General features: G+C 52.7%; 4 protein-coding genes across 4 annotated transcripts; 1 reads left to right on the top strand and 3 right to left on the bottom strand.

The window, feature by feature from the left end:
* Positions 1–555: 555 nt before the first annotated feature.
* Positions 556–2,333, bottom strand: P170DRAFT_432616 (uncharacterized protein). The gene has a single exon (XM_024848301.1). The coding sequence runs from the start codon at positions 2,306–2,308 to the stop codon at positions 842–844; it is 1,467 nt and encodes a 488-aa protein (XP_024710379.1). The 5' UTR covers positions 2,309–2,333; the 3' UTR covers positions 556–841.
* Positions 2,334–2,547: 214 nt separating this feature from the next.
* Positions 2,548–3,588, bottom strand: sod2 (superoxide dismutase sodB). The gene is made up of 4 exons (XM_024848300.1): positions 3,415–3,588; positions 2,911–3,317; positions 2,785–2,852; positions 2,548–2,716 (listed from the first exon to the last, which is right to left on the bottom strand). Exons 1-4 carry the CDS (start codon positions 3,542–3,544, stop codon positions 2,629–2,631), a joined length of 693 nt encoding a protein of 230 aa, XP_024710378.1. The 5' UTR covers positions 3,545–3,588; the 3' UTR covers positions 2,548–2,628.
* Positions 3,589–3,794: 206 nt separating this feature from the next.
* P170DRAFT_505699 (putative G-patch domain protein (TFIP11)) lies at positions 3,795–6,347 on the top strand. The gene has a single exon (XM_024854313.1). It carries the CDS (start codon positions 3,867–3,869, stop codon positions 6,168–6,170), a length of 2,304 nt encoding a protein of 767 aa, XP_024710377.1. The 5' UTR covers positions 3,795–3,866; the 3' UTR covers positions 6,171–6,347.
* On the bottom strand, positions 6,334–16,483 carry P170DRAFT_505698 (membrane morphogenesis protein VPS13). The gene is made up of 4 exons (XM_024854312.1): positions 8,906–16,483; positions 7,222–8,842; positions 6,750–7,166; positions 6,334–6,691 (listed from the first exon to the last, which is right to left on the bottom strand). Exons 1-4 carry the CDS (start codon positions 16,307–16,309, stop codon positions 6,642–6,644), a joined length of 9,492 nt encoding a protein of 3,163 aa, XP_024710376.1. The 5' UTR covers positions 16,310–16,483; the 3' UTR covers positions 6,334–6,641.
* Positions 16,484–16,948: the final 465 nt, after the last annotated feature.

Here is a 16,948-nt window from a genome sequence, read left to right as displayed (position 1 = left end):
TTTTTTGCTTTCCCTTGGCTTTTTTCTTTTTCCTTTTTTACTTTACTTTTCTTTTTTTCTTTTTTTGTTTTTCTCACGATACCCACGAGTTATTTGATCTAACGGAGCTGGCATGAGGATTGTACCATTAGGATATGGGTTTGCTGGTAATGCTTTCATGGCCTTCATATTGACTTCGCTGCACTGCTCTGTTCTGTCTTTCACTTTTGTTATTTCTTTGCGTCCATATACTCTCACTATTTTGTTTCTTATATTGTTGCTTGAGATCTATCCATCTCTATCTAGCTGGTTCTGGGTCTAACCATTCGTCTCTCATTTTATTGCCATTTCATTGACCTTATTCGAAATTTTCTTTCCTTTTACTTTCCCTCTTTTATGTTTTTTTCTTTATTATTTCGTTTTTCTTTCTTTTTTTCTTTCTTTCCTTCTATCTTTTTTTACTTCTTCTTTCCTTCTTTCTTATTCTAAGAACAAAAATTACAATTCACACTGTTAGGAACTTCCACTTACATTCAAATAACTTTAGTAACATGTAGTGAATATCTAGACCTGGTACGATGGTGAGTACAAAGTAAAATTCCTTTTGTAGACCAAAATTCGTCCATGATCGATATATAATTTTACCATCCAACGGAACTCCCATTTCCCATGCATGACCCGACCCGTCGCAATCTATATACAGCAAGAAGCCAATTTATAACCCCGGAAATGCACACACCGATCCAATTAAAACTCCATATCAGGTACATATCAAGATAGGCGATAAATGAATGAAAGAAAGGAAGAAGAAGATAAGTAAGCAAGTAATACATGGACCTTTTCCCCAAGGGCTTCCCTTTGATTAGTACCAGCCTGTGCCGGCTTCGCCTAGTTTCTTACCCTTGGGGTTCATCGACAACACACGCTGTCCGGGAAGGACGTCGTCGGTGATCGAGGACTCGAAGGTCCCCGAGATGGTGCGCTTGCCCAGTGTTTCGAACGAATCGTAACCGTCTCGGAGTCCGTTGCAGGCTGCCCACTCGGGGGACAGGCGCGGCGAGGACCCGTCGCCAAGATCACTCCAGCGGGTCACGACGATGGCGTGGCGGAAGTGCAGGCTCTTGGGGTTGGTGCGGTCCTCGGTGAGTTTGACCTCGACGAGGTACTCGGAGGGGCATTCGGGGCAGCGGCGCATGGGGCGACACTTGCCGCAGAGGGTCGTCAGGGCGTTGGGGTTGTGGATGCGGCCGTGGACCATGTCCTTGCCGCGGTGCTCGAGGCCCTGGAGGCCGGCGGTTTCGCGCGGCTTGGGAATGTGGCCGAGGGCGCACTTGCAGACGTTCATGAGCTCGCCGTCGCGCCAATGCGCGCAGGCCGAGAAGTACGGCCAGTAATCGTCCCGCGAGTAGAGGAGCATCCGCTGCGAGCTAGGCGGTAAGTCTGGCGGGGCGAAGCAGCTGCTGACGACGCGCATGAGCAGTCGCCCGCGGTGGATATAGTACCGGCTGTGGTGGGACCAGCCGTCGCGGCGCCAGCGACGCGAGAGCAGGTCGACAGGAATGCCGTAGCGAGGGGAGAAGCGGTTGGCACGCATGACGAGCTGGACGAAGGCGAACGGGAGTGTGCGGCCGTGGGTGATGCGGTGTCGCGGCGCCGGGGCCAGCGAGTTGCGGGCATTGGGGCAGTCGAACAGCGGGTTCAGCACGTCGGCGGGCTGCAGCTTCTCGAAGCCCTCCCGCGTGCGACGGTGGTAGCGGGCGCAGGGGAAACACAGGAGGTGGTGAGGGAGGGCGCGGTCCTGCGAGACGAGGAAGTCGGCGCGGTAGTCGTGGTTCTCGGCGTCGTTCAGCGCCATCCAGGGACCGGGGCCAAGCCGGCCGAGGAAGTCTTTGCTGACGAAGGCGAGACTAGCTCGCTCGGCGGGATTCAGGAATTCCGCCACCCGCCGCCAGAGATCCGGCGGCAGCATGGCCATCTTGGGCTCGCCGGGCGGCCGACGGTCGATCTCGTTCGCATCGTTGGCCGCAGCGTCGCTCATGTCCTGCACGCCAATGGCGTGCAACATGGCCGTGTGGTCGCGGTTCTCGCCCAGCTGGGTGTCAAGCTGGGCATTGGCGACGCGGTACTTGAGCCGATGGGCCTCTAGAGGCGCAAGGGAGGGCATCGGAGGGATGTCATCGCTGCCGGCGCGCGATTGCAACTCGGCTCGCAGGTCGGGGGTGGATGCACTGTAGCCCTTGCGGAGGACTTGGCGGGACTTCTTGGGGCGCAGGGCGTTGGCAAAGAAGGCTCGAAAGCCGCGCCGCTCGCCCGGACTGTCAGCGGACATGGTGGAGAGTGGATTGGGAGGGATGAAGGGGCGGCGGAGGAGAAGAAAAAGCAGAGAAGCTCCGATTGAAGCCGCAAAGAGTTGGCGATGACGAAGCCGCTGATGTAATGCTTTACGTGATCCGCGGCCTCCCGGGAATTCCCAGGCACCTTTTCTTACGGTGGTAGTCAGGAGTATAGTTGTATAGTTGCAAAGTGTAGAAGATCGTGACATTAAGTTGGAGCCTACAAGAAATACTAGATCGCATCACCTTTTACAGTCCCTTCCTAAATCATTCGCTCAAACCAGAGGCAATGTACAGTCAATGCACCGCCGACGCTCTACGAGAAGCGCTTCTCGACGGTCTTCCAGTTGATCACCTCCCAGATGGCCTTGAAGTACTCGGCCTTGCGGTTCTGGTATTGCAGGCTGTAGAGGAATGCACGTTAGCAGCTGCCCGGGCAACGGCCAAGTCTGCCAAGGAGAGAAAGACTTACTAGTAAGCGTGCTCCCAGGCGTCGATACCGAGGAGAGGCTGGAATTGGCCGACGACGGGGTCCTGGTTCTGCGCGAGGGATCAGCTTGAGAATGCGGTTGATTGGAACAGTCTGGGTCAGTCCTACCGCATAGGTCTTGATGCCAATGTTGCCGGTCTGCTTGTCCTTGACCAGCCAGGCCCATCCGCTGCCCTGAATACCAGCCAGGGCGGTGTTCATCTTGTTCTGGAACTCAGCCAGGCTGCCGAAGCTCTCGTCGATGGCCTTGGCCAGAGCGCCCGAAGGGGGCTCACCACCGCCGGCGCTCTTGGGAGCCAGGTTCTCCCAGAAGAGAGTGTGGTTCAAGTGACCACCGCCGTGGAAGTTGATGGCGGGCTTGAGGTTGATCTGGGCCGAGATGTCGTTCTTGGCCTGGGCCTCCTGCAGCTGCTCGACGGCAGTGTTGTAGCTGTTGACGTAGGTCTGGTGGTGGTTCTTGTGATGCAGCTCCATGATCTTGCCCGAGACCGAGGGCTCCAGAGCACCGTAGTCATCTGGGTGATCGCGTCAGTCGTCGGTTCCGAGCTGTCGGGCACGTCGTGACGGTCTGTCTTCGCCGCACATATCATCTACAGGAACAGGGTCACCTACAGGCCAGATCGGGAAGAGTCGCCTTGCCGCGGGCAAAGGTCAAGCCAGCGAGACCGGCGGACTTGGGAGTAGCCGAAGCTCCGGCGCGGAGAGCAGCGCGGGCAGTGGGACGGACGAGAGAAGCAGCCATGATGGAATGGAGTGGAAGAGGTGGTATAATACTATTCAGGAGAGGGTATCAATTGAAGAAGTGGAGAGAGTATGAAGAGAGAAGAAAGGAAAGAGAAGAAAGGAAGAAGAAGAAGAAGGGAGGAAGAGAGAGCGATCAAGGGAAAAAGAAGCGGGTCGCCGGGGAAGAACGTCATCGCCTCGGGATTTGCATTTCGCCGCCTCCGAGTCCAAACATTTTGGTGTCATCGCCATCTCCATCAACTTTCCTCCCTCCACCGACGATTGTCATCTCCACTCCGATTTCCTCCCTCGCCCGCTCCCTCCCTCACTCGCTCGGGGACATGGATTCCCCGTCGGATTCATCCTTCGCCGGCCAGAAGCGCAAAGTCGCCGACATGAGCTCCGACGACGAGGACGAGCGCCCGACCATGGGGTTCCGCGGCTTTGCGCGAGCTTCGTCTCGGTCGGAGTCCCCTCCCTCTTTCGGTCTGGGTAGCGGTCATCGCAAGCCTAGGAACAACATGGCGCAGTCCGCAATGGGGGGCTCCAGGGGGGGCAATAACAATGGCGGCAAAGGCCTGGCGGGAGGAAATTCGTTCGCCGCGCGCATGATGGCCAAGATGGGTTATGTCGAGGGTCAAGGTCTTGGGTCCGGGGGTCAAGGTATCGTCAATCCGATCGAAGCTCAGGCGCGTCCCACGGGTGCGGGTCTGGGTGCCGTTCGAGAGAAGACGAAGCAGGCGCGTGAGGAGGAGAAACGAGCGGCGGCCCATCGCGGTGAAACGCTCGAGGATAGCTCCGACGAGGAGCGCAAGAGACGACAGAAGAAAAAGGAGCAACGCAAACGAGAGAGCCGCAGTGGCACAGGGACGCCGGTTGCCCGCGCGAAGCCGCAATTCCGCACGGCCCGGGAAATGGAGGCAGATATGGAGGGCCTGGAGGTCCCGAATGTGCTCAAGTCGTTGATTGATGCCACGGGGAAGGAACAAAGAGTGATCACCTCCACAGCGGGCCTGATGACCCCAATGCCCTTCGTCAACCAGGGCGAAGGCGAGGCGCTGAAAATCGCACAACGGGCGCGCCATGACCTAGAAGCCTTTGCCGACGAATGGAAGGGATTGACCGAACGAAAGAACTTCATCGAATTAGAAGAGGCGCAGATAGTTGAGCAACTCGACACTCAGCAGCTACGAGCCGATCAGTTGGCGGAATTGATCACGGCCGTTGGGGCGCTGGAAATCTTCCAAGATGACAGCAACGTCCGGAGGAAGTTCGATGAAGTAACCGACAAGCTTGAATCGCTGGAAATGAAATTCCGAAACGAAATCCTTGAATACCGACTACCTGAGACAGCGGTAGCCGCCATACATCCCCTCTTCCGTGAAGCCATGGAAGAATGGGAGCCTCTCAAGGAACCGACATTCCTCGTACCGCATCTCCGCCGCCTCCAACCCTTGCTCTCTCGAAAGAAGAACACCGAAGAAGGCCAACGACAGTCAACATCGCCCTACGAAACGATGATATACACCCTCTGGCTGCCCCGCGTGCGGTCAGCCCTCCTCAACGAATGGGATGTGTTCGACCCGACCTCCGCCACGTCGCTAATCGTTGCATGGAAGGAGATTCTCCCGTCCTTCGTGTACGCCAACGTGCTTGATCAGCTCGTGGTGCCCAAGCTCACCGGCGGGATCAAAGAATGGAAGCCCAGAAGCAGCAGTCGACAGCATTCATCCTCGCAGCACGGTTCCCGGTTCCCGTGGTGGCTATTCACATGGCTTCAATATCTCGACGAACGACACACCGACCCCAAGCAGGCCACGGGTCTTCTGTCAGATGCAAAGAGGAAATTCTGCACGCTGCTGGAGTCCTGGGACCTCAGGAGAGGCCTGGTCAGCGGCATCGAGCTCTGGCGCGACGCGCTGGGATCCGGGTTCGACGACTGTCTACTTAAATACCTCCTCCCGCGACTCGGTCGCCATCTGCGCGACGATTTCGAAGTCAGCCCGCAAGACCAGGATCTCACCGCGCTCAACGACGTGCTGGCATGGAAGGACTTTTTCAAACCCAAAGTGATGGGCCTGCTCCTGGTGGCCGAGTTCTTCCCCAAATGGCACTTCATTCTCCACTACTGGCTCACGCACGACCCGAACTACGAAGAAGTCGGCGAGTGGTTCGTGTGGTGGCGTACGCAGATCCCCGTCGACATCAACGAACTGCCCATAGTCAACGACGAATGGAACAAGGGCCTGGAGTCCATGAATCTGGCCTCGAGCCTGGGCGACCGAGCAGCCGCCGAACTTCCACCCCCGACCACGACGCGCCACGAGCCCGAGGAAAAGAAGGAACAGGCAACTCGCGCGCCCGTCGAAGCGCCGCGCAAACCCAAGGCCGTCGAAGAGGTCAGATTCAAGGACCTCCTCGAATCGTGGTGCGAAAACGAGGGACTCCTCATGCTGCCGCTGCGGGAGGCGCATCCGCAGAACGGCCAGCCTCTCTTCCGCATCACGGCCAGTGCGACGGGAAAAGGGGGCGTCGTGGCATACTTCCACGGCGACGTGGTCTGGGTGCAGAACAAGAAGGCCAAAGATATTTGGGAGCCGATGGGCTTGGAAGAGCGATTGGTGGAGAGGGCAGAAGGGAAGTAATTTCGTTCTTAGCCTTTACCACCCTCAAGGTTCCTACGAGTTTCTTGAAAACTTTTTGCTTTTTCTGGGCTTTTATGATATCCTGTTTCGTCTATGATAGAATGTACGGAGTACCGTTTTTTCAAAAGCAAACGAAATACCCCATGACTCTATATAATTGAAGAGAAAATATTAATTAAATACCTGATGAATAACCAAACGTAATGTACTATCTACAGTCATCACTTTAGAAAGGGGGGAAGAATGAAAAAACAAAAGCGACAGGAATCGAAAACATAAAAACATAAGATGGCTATGTGCGACGCTGAAGTGCAGTGAAAGCGTAAACTTGAGATGCCCCTTGAACGCACCCAGTCTGAATTTCCATGGCTTGCAACAATTTTTTACCTTCTGTCCTCTCGACATCACGCCAGAATACCTCGAGGCCAATTCTCATAAACGTCATTAGTAGACCATAGGAATTTCAATATATTAACTGGTCCGCGCGATGTTGTTATGCTTCTCATTGAATGCATTGACGGCTGGAAGAAACACTGTTAGCCTCGCCTCATCAATCCAGAGCACATCATGTTCACTTACCAACAGCAATCTGTCTGTACAGCCAGTTTCGGGCGCTTTCATCCTGAACCGGGATGAAGGGTCCGTTGGCACCTCCCTTGAGAATGATGCTCATGCCGGTGCGCTCCTTCGAGATGGTTTGGATATCGGTCAATCGAGTGTCCCATTCGGTCTTGAGCCTCTTGGACCGCACAAGCATTATCCGGTCGTATGTCAACATGACCAGCATGTCTCTGCTAGGAAGCTCCAGGTGGGCAATGTAATCCTCGTTGAAGTACAGTCCGTCGTCCGAGGTCTTGAGCCAGAACTGACCCAAGGCTTCGCGCTGCGAGTATGGTCGTACTATGCCGTCTGTTCCAATAAATCGCGTCAGTCGAACACGATCGAGCCCCTCTGCATCGAATACAGTAGTGGTGTTGCGGACACCCTCGGCCAGGTCTGTACACATGTTAGTGACCACATCCAAACAATCCCTTCAAGACAAAAAACTTACTTGAGGCCAAGTCAAAGGCACCAATGGCAGGCTTCGTAGCTAAGCCTAATACACCCTTGCCAACACCCTTGAAAAATCCTTGAAGACCTTCCTTTTCAGCGCCTTGGAGTGGATGACGTGCGAGGCCTCCGATACCACTTGCCAAGCTGTTCGCAAACGCATTCCCGCCCGCAGTGATACCATAAAGTGCATGTTTCGGCCGGTTTCGAGATTTTGACATCCGTCGCTGGTCTTGGAACTCCTTGTCCAGGGTGGCAGCAGTAAGACCCTTCGACATACTTCCAGTGAGCTTGGCCATACTGTCCGAGAAGCCGAAGACGGACTTCTTGACAAAGCTTGTGGCACCTTTGGCAATGCCGATACCAAGCTCTTGAGGTCTGTCGGTCATGACCAATCCCTGGTATGGCTCATAGAAGATTGCAGCAACCCCGGAACTAACATTATTGAACAGACCGACCGGGTTACCGAGGAAATCAGCAGATCCAAGAACGATATGGACTTGACGGAGAATTTCTTGGGTGTAGTGTCTCTGAATGTTGCTCACAAGCACACCGAGGGACACTCGGGCATTCTCCAGCATCAGGGCATTGAGTCGGACCGGTGCGTCGTTGACATTGCCCATTGACATGGTCATGACGTTGACGACGAACATCAGTGGATTGGAGGGCTGCATCGTGTCTTCCGCATTGATGCGCTCGGTTCGCATGAAAGAAATGTCAACCTGCATCGGCTGCAAATGCAGCAGTTCAAAGTATACATCCTGCCCAGCACCTTCACCCTTTGGCTCCGGGATTTGGAGATTCTCGTCGCAAAGCTGACCCTCTTGTTCTTCAGACCACGAGGCACCAGGGACCTTCGCGAAGTCGAGCATCGCAAACACGAAGTCTTCATCCAGCTCTAGTGTCATCTGCTGCAGTAGGATCGTGGCATATTTGATGTAAAGCACACCGTAAGAATCGTCTTTCACGCGCGTAATCATGGCATGGAAGATCGGATGGGCCTCCATCTCCTTGCCGGTCTTCGGGACCACACTGGGGTACAGCAAGATTGGGAAGATACCTCCGTAGAGCTGATTGTCGATCTGAATCCATTTTATGGTAGTGTTCAGAGTCTGATAGAGTCGAGATTCCCTATACTTGATCTCAATGTCGCGGAAGGTCATATAAAGCAGCTCTTTCAGGTTTTGGTTGATCAATGATATACCAATCCCTCCGAGACGAAGCTGAGCTTTGAAATTGACATCAGAATCCAGTTCTTTAACCTCGAACCCGGTGCTTAGACTGGATTGAGAAGCCTGTCCCCTCTGTTGCCGGTACATGCTCTTCGAAGGCTTGAAATTTGACAGAACCAAAGTCTGGGTAGGACCTTCGGCAGTAATGTTGATGTCGATGATCTTCTGAGATTCACCGTACTGAGCTGGGGGAATTCTCATCGGAATCAAATTGCCAATCTCCGCAAGCTTGATACGTCGTTCCTTACCCTTGCAGGTCAACACAAGAGTTTTGTTTTTCGTGGCTGGATAATCCCACGCATAAGGCATGATACTTCGTGGAGGAAGACGGTAACGAATTGGCCGCCAGTCGCTTGTCCTGTCAACTTCATCATCTTCAATATTCGGGTTCTAAAAGAAAAAGAAGTCAGTGATTTGCGCATTCCAAAGTGTCTCATATCTCATAGAACATACCGCCTGGTAGAAGATAAACTCCATGTCACTCTCATTTCGCATGGAAAACGGCCAATTGCGATTTTCAAAACTGAAACCAACGAAGAGAGTAGCGTTTTCCATAATGGTATCAACCTTGATCAGTCTTTGGCGTTGATTTGTCTTCGCAAGTTTGACGTGTACAGTCCCTATGTCCGCAATGTTGAAAGGAGAGGACCACTGGTTGTTCACTCCTGGGAAGCAAAGACAGAGCTGTTTCTCGGCAACCTGACGCAAAAAGTGAAGAGGAATAAGATCGCCTCCTTTAATGCTAAGGACATTAGAAGAACCAGGCTCTCGAACCAACAATTCTTCGTTGAGCTTGTTCTTCAGAATGAACCGAGGCGTAATTGTGACGACCTTGGTCATCTTGTATTTCCCTTCACCCTCGGCGACAGACACACCTGAATGGAATTCGGACCTGCCATTTCGGTCCGGAAGGACGACCTCAAATGTACTTCCGATGGCTTCGAAACTTTGAGGCTTGCTCCATGCAGATTCGCCTATCCTCAGCATGGACCGGTTCTTGGGATCACCAGTGGGATAAGAGTACATGTAGGGAAGAGCACGACCGCCAGTCCTGGGATCGGCCCTCAGACCTTGACCGGCTGCTGACCGAGCCGACTGCAAGAAGGCCTTGCTCTGTATCTCCATCGGAAGGCCAGTCTTGTTCAAAATGAGGTAGGGGCTGTAGATGGACACCTTGAATGCGCCTCCACTTTCAGGCACATTGTAGTAATGTAGCTTAAGTTTCAGCTGAATGCCCCTCTCATCCTTCAAAGAGAGCACATGTTCTCGCCTAAAGTCCTGCGCGTTTCCGTTGATGATAGCAAAATCACTCTGTTTGAAAACAGTATCTTGCATATCAATACTGAGAAGAAGCAAGTGCGAAAGTTCAACGACATGGACAGGGCTGACGCCTCCCTTTCGCAGGAAGTTAGTCCAGTCCTTTCTCGTGTTCTTGTCATAAATGCGGTATTTGAAATCGTAGGGAAGGAGATTTTGGATTTCAACAGGAGCGAAGATGCGAATCCGCATGTAAGGATAGTGACCTGTCAGAGAATCTCGGGCATTGAATGTAGCATTCATCTGGAAATAGAATGGCGGGGCCTGTTGTCCGTTCTCGCTGACACACTTGATTGTCCGAGTTGGCCGCCGCATGAGATCTTTCCAATGCAATTGTTCGTTGGACCAGTCATACCCGAAGCCTTGATCAGGGCGCACAACAAGGGAATGCATATACGCTGCCCCAACAGGCGCCGGTCGAGCATCACCAGGGAGGATCTTCTCAATTTTCAGAAGATGGCCATCGTTTGGACTAAAGATACCTAGCTCGACGGGTATCTGGGTGTTGTTCTCAACGACCAATGGTGACCGGAAGGTGATGTATTTCACGTTGTCTGTGCCGAGCTTGACTTCGACAAGAAGTCGATGGAGAACGTTTTCCTTCCTCGGTTTCAAGTTGTATAGCATCTCACCCTCTCGAACAACAGGAATCCGGCTTACGCTTTCAAACCCACTTCCTTCCAGCTTGACCCCGACAAGCCCGGCGTGGCCTTCTGGCGCGAGGTTCTCACGCATAGCAGTTGAGTCCTCGAATCTCCAAGGATATTCTTCCCCGTCTGTAAGCTTAGCAGCCGGTCCGTCTTCGTCGGCACTAACATCGGCCCAGACGTGGAGATCAAAACCAGTGTAGTTGCGGATCCGATAGGGTGCATCGGCGCCTCTTGGTTTCGATAGAACATCCTCGTCAGTGGAAAGGAACTGGAAAGACTTGGATGCCAGTGCAATCGTGGCGGACGTGACCGTGAGCTCCATTGTTTTGTGAGAGTAGGCATCGATCGAAAGTATTTCTGGGTTTACTTCCTTCGCCACATGGAAGCCCAGCTGCCATGGCTCTATGAGCGGCTCCCAGGCTGACTTGGAGAAATTGTAGACGTTGAGGAATGTATCGAAGCTTGTGTCAGCGTTCAAGGTTGACGACCAGTCACGAACATCCACTGTAAATTTCTTCACGCTCCAATCAAGCAGTGGGAGGTCGTGGAGGTCACCGATGAGAATGACTCTAATACCGTCGATTTGAGCATTCATCTCCTCTCGTTTGAGAATGGCCGAACGCGTAGGTGCCAGTCGAGCTTCTTGGGGATCAAGGGCTCCACGCGACCCACGATGAGCAACCGCGGAAGACGATGGTTTGCCGACAGACTTTCTTCGCGAAGACTTCGTACCTGTGGCTTTGCCATCTGTTATCTGATTTGCCTCGCCACTCTCCAGTTCGTTGGTTCTTTGGGCCCGCATTTCAGATGCCTTGTTCACGATTTGCACAGCCATTAGAATATCCCGAAGAGAGAGACGAAGGACCAAAGGCTCGAGATGCACGTTGATTGATGTCAAAGCAGAGCCTTTCTCTTGGGGGCGACTATCCATGGTTATCTCAAGCGTGAAATCGTCAAGAATCCGAAGCCTGCTGGTCTCAAACTTGTCCATCCGACACAGAAACATGCCAACTTTGGTGATTTGCAAAGTTGAAACATTCTGGTGAGAGAAGAGCACCTGTTTCGTTCCAAGTACTATGGCTTCAGTGTTTGTGATGGCCGGGTTCGCAATTGTTATCACCTGCGCATCAACAAGATTCATCTTGAATGACACTGTAGTCTGCCCAGCCGGGGTGGCGGTCTCTCCAGCTGCAGGTCCAACCGAGCCATCTCTACTTTCCGCTGTACTTGACCTGGGCTCCGATTCTTCGGCTGTCTCGTTGCCATCATCTTCTTCGACGGACTCTTCTGAAGCGAACGCAGAGTTTGTGAAGGACTGCAGGGCAGAAAGATAATCCAGCGCAAGTATAATGCGCGGGCTATCGATGGTCAACATGGCGATCAGATGTTTTTCCGGTCCTGCAGACATTGACACGCTGGCCATGAATTGTTGCTGGACATCATTGTTGATCAGAGACATGATTTTCCGGAATTTATTGGTGTCCCCATTGCGGCTGTCCCGAATAGAAAGGGAATGTATCAATAGCTCAGACTCCAATGAGCCATCCGTCAACATGCGTAGTTTGACTCGTGTGTCGTTCAACGAGAACTTTGACAAACTGGCATCCTCCAAGCGCCCAACTGGCTCGTCGTCCTGAGACAAGATGAGCTCCAAACCGACACTATCTACTTTGAAGATCATATCAAGTCGGACCCAGGTTTCATCTCCATTGTTCGCTTCCAGTGACTGCCTCTCTTGAGCTGCCTTGGACCCCGCTTCTTTGGTCGGTTCGGTTACTGAGGATGGAAGTGCCTGCATTGCCTCTAGCTCTTGTTGCTCTGTGTCGGTTGCGAATGCACCGGGCACTGTTTTAGACAAAGCCATCAAGAACTTCAGTTGTTTCTGCGAGATACGGAGATTGATGGGCGACATTGATCCCTCGATTTCCATGTCAGGGCGTGGGTTGTCTGGCTGGTGCTCCAAGTAGCATATACTGAAATCAAGGTTGACCTTCTGAATCATCTCAAGTTCTTCGACTGCGCCTTCATCGAAATGGAATTTCGACGTCAGGCGGATATTGCGGATACCAGAAGAAATCAAGTTCACGGCAGGGCTGTCCTTTTCATCCTCGAGCGGGACAAAGGTATTCTTGACGTATATCTCACCAAGGTGGGCTGTCACGGTGTCGCGAGGGCGGTCCTCCTTGACGGCTCCGGGGAAGACCAAGATGGGTGTCATGACGACAACGTCAAAACGCATCCGCGAAGCATTTTCTTGGAGCTGGTTGGCTTGGTTGGCCGCGGCCTGCCGGGCAGCATTGAAAATTGCCTGCATCTTCCCGAATTTGACCAAGAAGTTGATGATCTTTCGGTATGGTTCTTCAAGGAAATTGATTTTGATCGATCCCGATCGGAGGAAAACCTCGGAATCATATCCAGGGTAATTCGCACTTTCCGGGTCGAAAGTCTCATATTTGAAATCGGCGAAGTTATCACCCTCGATAGTCAGGAGTCTCCGAAGATCAGACTTCTCAGAAGCTCCTGTATTGACATCGTCCACCAATGTCAAGCTCCCGATTCGAGATTGAATGAGCATGGTCTTGCCCACAAGGAAGATGCCCACGTCAGCAGTGTTCAGACTAATGGTGGCAAGCCTGACACCATCGTTGTTGAGAATGAGAGCAATACTTTTGAGGTCAGCCTTAATGCGGATTTTTCCAGACTGCTGAGGCTTCTGGTCCTCCTCGGCTGTTCCCTGGATAGCTCGGTCTGACTGGCGGTCCCCGTTGGTCGATTGCTCCGGGTTAGTGAAGGTGAGGAGGATGAAGTCCAGGAGAGTGAGGAGCGTCCTTCTGGTGACGACGAGGTTTATAGTTGAGACAGAAACATCAAGGTTCATCGCGATGCCCTCGTATGTTGACTCGAATTCGGGAGACTCTGGCTTGACTCGGACAAACTTGAGATGGAACAGGTCTTTATCCTCGTCCGCATCGAATCCCTTGGACGAAATGATCCTCTTGAACTCGGGCAAGGGGTTGTCCTCAATGTAATCATCTACACTGAGGGATTTAAGGACTATCTCTGCTACCATATCAAATGGGCGCATGTAATAGTCTAATGCGAACCCTTCAGCAACCAGTTCGGCTAGTAGATGATCTCGGAGTTGATCATTAGGATCCGAGCGAAACAATGAACCACGTAGACGACCGACAGTAAACTTGAATTCAAAATCTCGGCGATGAATGTTGGTCGGCTTATCAACGCTCTGATTTGTCTGTTCGGAATCCGACTCATCATCAGAATCTTCGTCAACGACGGGAAGTTCCCTCAGGCTGGGTGGTTTAAATGACGAGGACCTCGCTCTGTTGCCAGTGACAGTCGAGTTATCGCCTTTCACTTCTGAGGAAGCAGGCCCACCTGTCCCATCATCAAATTGTGGAATTGCGATGTCGATCAATTTCATCAATCCCTTATACTTTGTGTCGGAGATCGATGCATGTAATTCGGGGAGATGGCCGGATATTCTGGTCCGGGTGAGTTCTGTGACCTTCGGGACGATGCACATCTCAAGGACGAAGTCCACGTTGATACGATCAATGATATGGAAGTTACTAGATGTGACGTCGGCATTCAGCTGAGACTTGGTGGTCTCGATACCCGGGCCAATGAGGACCTGTGTCGAGTCAAGCTTGAGTAGAAACCTATCATATAATAGATGCTCGAGCTCCTTATAATCGCCCTCGTCATACTGGCGTTTCTGCTTGGACTGGATGTCTCTCATAGTCTGTCGGTCAACCAACTCGCTGTTGACACTGACATGACCAGCGTCGAGGATCAAGCACAGGGAGCTTTCTTGCGTGATGCTCTCCGGAACAATGAACAACGGCGCGTGGATATCAAATTGTGCATCCACTTTCTTGTGTTCCTCCAAGGCAAACTCCAAGCCAGCTCGGGTTTGCTGCCGGATTCCCTCCACGGTAGCGCCCGCCGAATCCAAAAGAGCCCCGATGGATTCCATGTGTCGCTCTGGGGGCTCAAAGAACTTGACCACCTCGACCAAGAACCTGGGGTTGTAGATGACCTCGATACTCTTTAGTTTGACCTTGACCACGGAGTCGGCATCGCTTTCAAGAGGATTCTTCTCGAGCTGAAGGTGGAACAAACTGTCCTCGTCTTCAACGATATCGTCACCGACCTCAGCATCTAGTTCAGCATTGCCTGAGACCTGCGATAGACGGTTCTTTGGCTCTGGGAGAGAATCTTTCACTTTCACAATCTGCGGGAAAAGACTTCCTTCCGTTGTTCCGTCGTAAACTCTTAGTCCTCCGAGGTCCAGGTCAACAAAAAAGGAGTCTGACCGCTGTAATGCCTTTGCACGGAAATTATCGAACACCAACTTCATGATCTCGTTGGCCGCTCCATGGGGATCACGCTTCAAGGTAAAGCTGCCGGCTCTGAGAGCAGAGTTGATCTGCAATTTGACCCATTCCCGCGGAACCTCGACGCTGTCGGCAATTGCTTTCTTCTCGTCCCAGTCAATAGCATTGTAGAGCTCCTGGCGTTGTTCTTCGGTCATTGCTGTCTCCTCGGATTCTTCTTTTTTAGTACCCCAGATCCATTCTCCCCAGGTTTGTTGTCGTGCAGGCTTTTTCACGCCTACATTCTCCTTGCGAAGCTGATTTCTCGCCAACGATCTCCAAAACCGGATATCCTCATAATTCAGCTTTCTCTGTAGCCTATCAAACTCATCGGCGTCTTCTCCATACAAATTTTCGTCGCGTTTCTTCTTCTTGAAAAGATCAATGTACGCGATTCGGTCATCCCTTCGTTCTTTGATGTAATCCCAGGTCCAACGCCGATTTCGATCATGGATCTTGCTAAGCACGGCTTCACCAGCAAACCTGAACCAAGCGCGAGGATCTTCCTTGGGGCTGGACTTCGGCTGGAGCTTCTTGTATTCCTGATGACGGATGAAGTAGTGGAATAGATCCACGAGCATCAGCGCATCCCGGTATTGGTTGTCATCTAAAACGAAGCTAAGCTCGTCAAAGAGCAGCCGAGTCTTGATGGCCGGCCGATCATGCTTTCCGGATTTATCCAGTTCCAACCCAGCACGCCCACTCACTGGGCGAAGCATATATTGGCTATGTTCTTCATCAATGCCCGATCGTAGTCGCTCCATCAGTTCTGCATGGCTAGTGCCCTGAGCTTCTGCGCCCACGTCAGAACCTCGACCGGTACCCAAAAGCTCCGCATCTGTATTCCAGTAGACTGACAGGGCACCCAGGATTGCCAATTTATGCGTTGTACTCGAGGTTGACTGGATGAAAGTGGGGTTCCAATCGGAATCGGTGCTGACTGCACTGAGCTCCTTTAGCGTGATACCGACGGCAAACGGATGGCCAGGCGATGCAATCGAGTCCTCATAACGGAAGTGTACGTTTTTGATGGAGATTTGAAGGTTGTCGACGACTGCCGTGATGAGGCTCTGGGTGAAACTTTGGTTTCGACGCTGTTCCTCCTGGCTCATGCCCTCCGAGTTTCGTTCCTTCAAGATTTCCGCGCTGTCGATCTTATCCATCTTCAGGGCTTGTTCTCTCCGTTCCTCCTCGTCTGGATCGTAGTCCGCATCTTCCTTCGGGGCGGCGAGGAGGAATACATCCTCGATATCGACTCTGACCGGCTTCCCTCTGAGGTTGGACCAGGGTATCGACAGAGTGAGCTCACCGAGGTGGCCTTCGACGACATTGAGGGGTAGATGCAATTGATCCAGGGCTTCTCGCCGCAGTTCTAGGTTTCGAAGTTTGACATCACCGGACCATATACCAATGTTCAGCTGCGTAGCGTCGAAGTTCTTGACGTAGATGCCCAAGAAGCGGTTAAGCAGGTTGGCGACAACCCCTTCCAACATGGTTGCGGTATGCGGCTACGGGGGCCGGGGTGTGAAAGAATACGACAAATGATAAGCCTTCGAAGGCAAGCTGTTCAAAGCTGTTCAAATCCAAATCACGCCAGCCTGGTTGGAGAGCCAAATGTCAGCATGAGGGGGGCCAATCGGCGGCAAGACGAGGCGGGAGGTGACAAGAGCTGGGCAATTGAGCAGGTAGAAACAGGGCCAGGACGGGTAATCAATGAAAGCAGGCAGGGAAAGGCCGACCTTGCCACACACGCGCGAGCTCTAGTTACACGCGCAATCTGCAGAAACCACAGCCATCCAGGATGTCGCCTAGGCGTACACGCGATACGGATGCGGGCCGGGCTGGGTCGAGACGGGATGGATGGCGGTTTGACCAGCAGAAAAGGTGGGGAAAGCAAGACAGCCGTGAGATACGCCGGAGACGGTATGCGAGAGATAGCAGAAAGAATGTCGGGAGTCGAAATGGGGATGAGGGGAAGGCGAAGTGAGCTGAGTTCAGGTTGGGAAAGCAGACAAGGCCGCCCTGCTAGTTCGACAGCCTAAGGCCTACTGTACCTGGGGAAAACATGTGCTGGCCAGCGACCAAAAGGGGGGCTGCGTAACCCGACCGGGCAGTGACGTCGGTCGCTCTTT

Source organism: Aspergillus steynii (assembly GCF_002849105.1).
Source record: "Aspergillus steynii IBT 23096 chromosome Unknown P170scaffold_1, whole genome shotgun sequence".
Taxonomy (NCBI): Eukaryota; Fungi; Ascomycota; class Eurotiomycetes; order Eurotiales; family Aspergillaceae; genus Aspergillus; species Aspergillus steynii.
This window is presented reverse-complemented; position numbering and strand designations above follow the sequence as displayed.

Coding starts and splice junctions, on each gene's coding strand:
- sod2 (XM_024848300.1), bottom strand. CDS start 3,544: ATGGCTGCTTCTCTCGTCCGTCCCACTGCCCGCGCTGCTCTCCGCGCC. Junction 3,318..3,414: donor GACTCTTCCCGATCTGGCCT/GTAGGTGACCCT, acceptor GCGATCACCCAG/ATGACTACGGTGCTCTGGAG. Junction 2,717..2,784: donor GCCTGGGAGCACGCTTACTA/GTAAGTCTTTCT, acceptor ATTCCTCTACAG/CCTGCAATACCAGAACCGCA.
- P170DRAFT_432616 (XM_024848301.1), bottom strand. CDS start 2,308: ATGTCCGCTGACAGTCCGGGCGAGCGGCGCGGCTTTCGAGCCTTCTTT.
- P170DRAFT_505699 (XM_024854313.1), top strand. CDS start 3,867: ATGGATTCCCCGTCGGATTCATCCTTCGCCGGCCAGAAGCGCAAAGTC.
- P170DRAFT_505698 (XM_024854312.1), bottom strand. CDS start 16,309: ATGTTGGAAGGGGTTGTCGCCAACCTGCTTAACCGCTTCTTGGGCATC. Junction 7,167..7,221: donor TGCCTTTGACTTGGCCTCAA/GTAAGTTTTTTG, acceptor ACATGTGTACAG/ACCTGGCCGAGGGTGTCCGC. Junction 6,692..6,749: donor GTACAGACAGATTGCTGTTG/GTAAGTGAACAT, acceptor TGTTTCTTCCAG/CCGTCAATGCATTCAATGAG.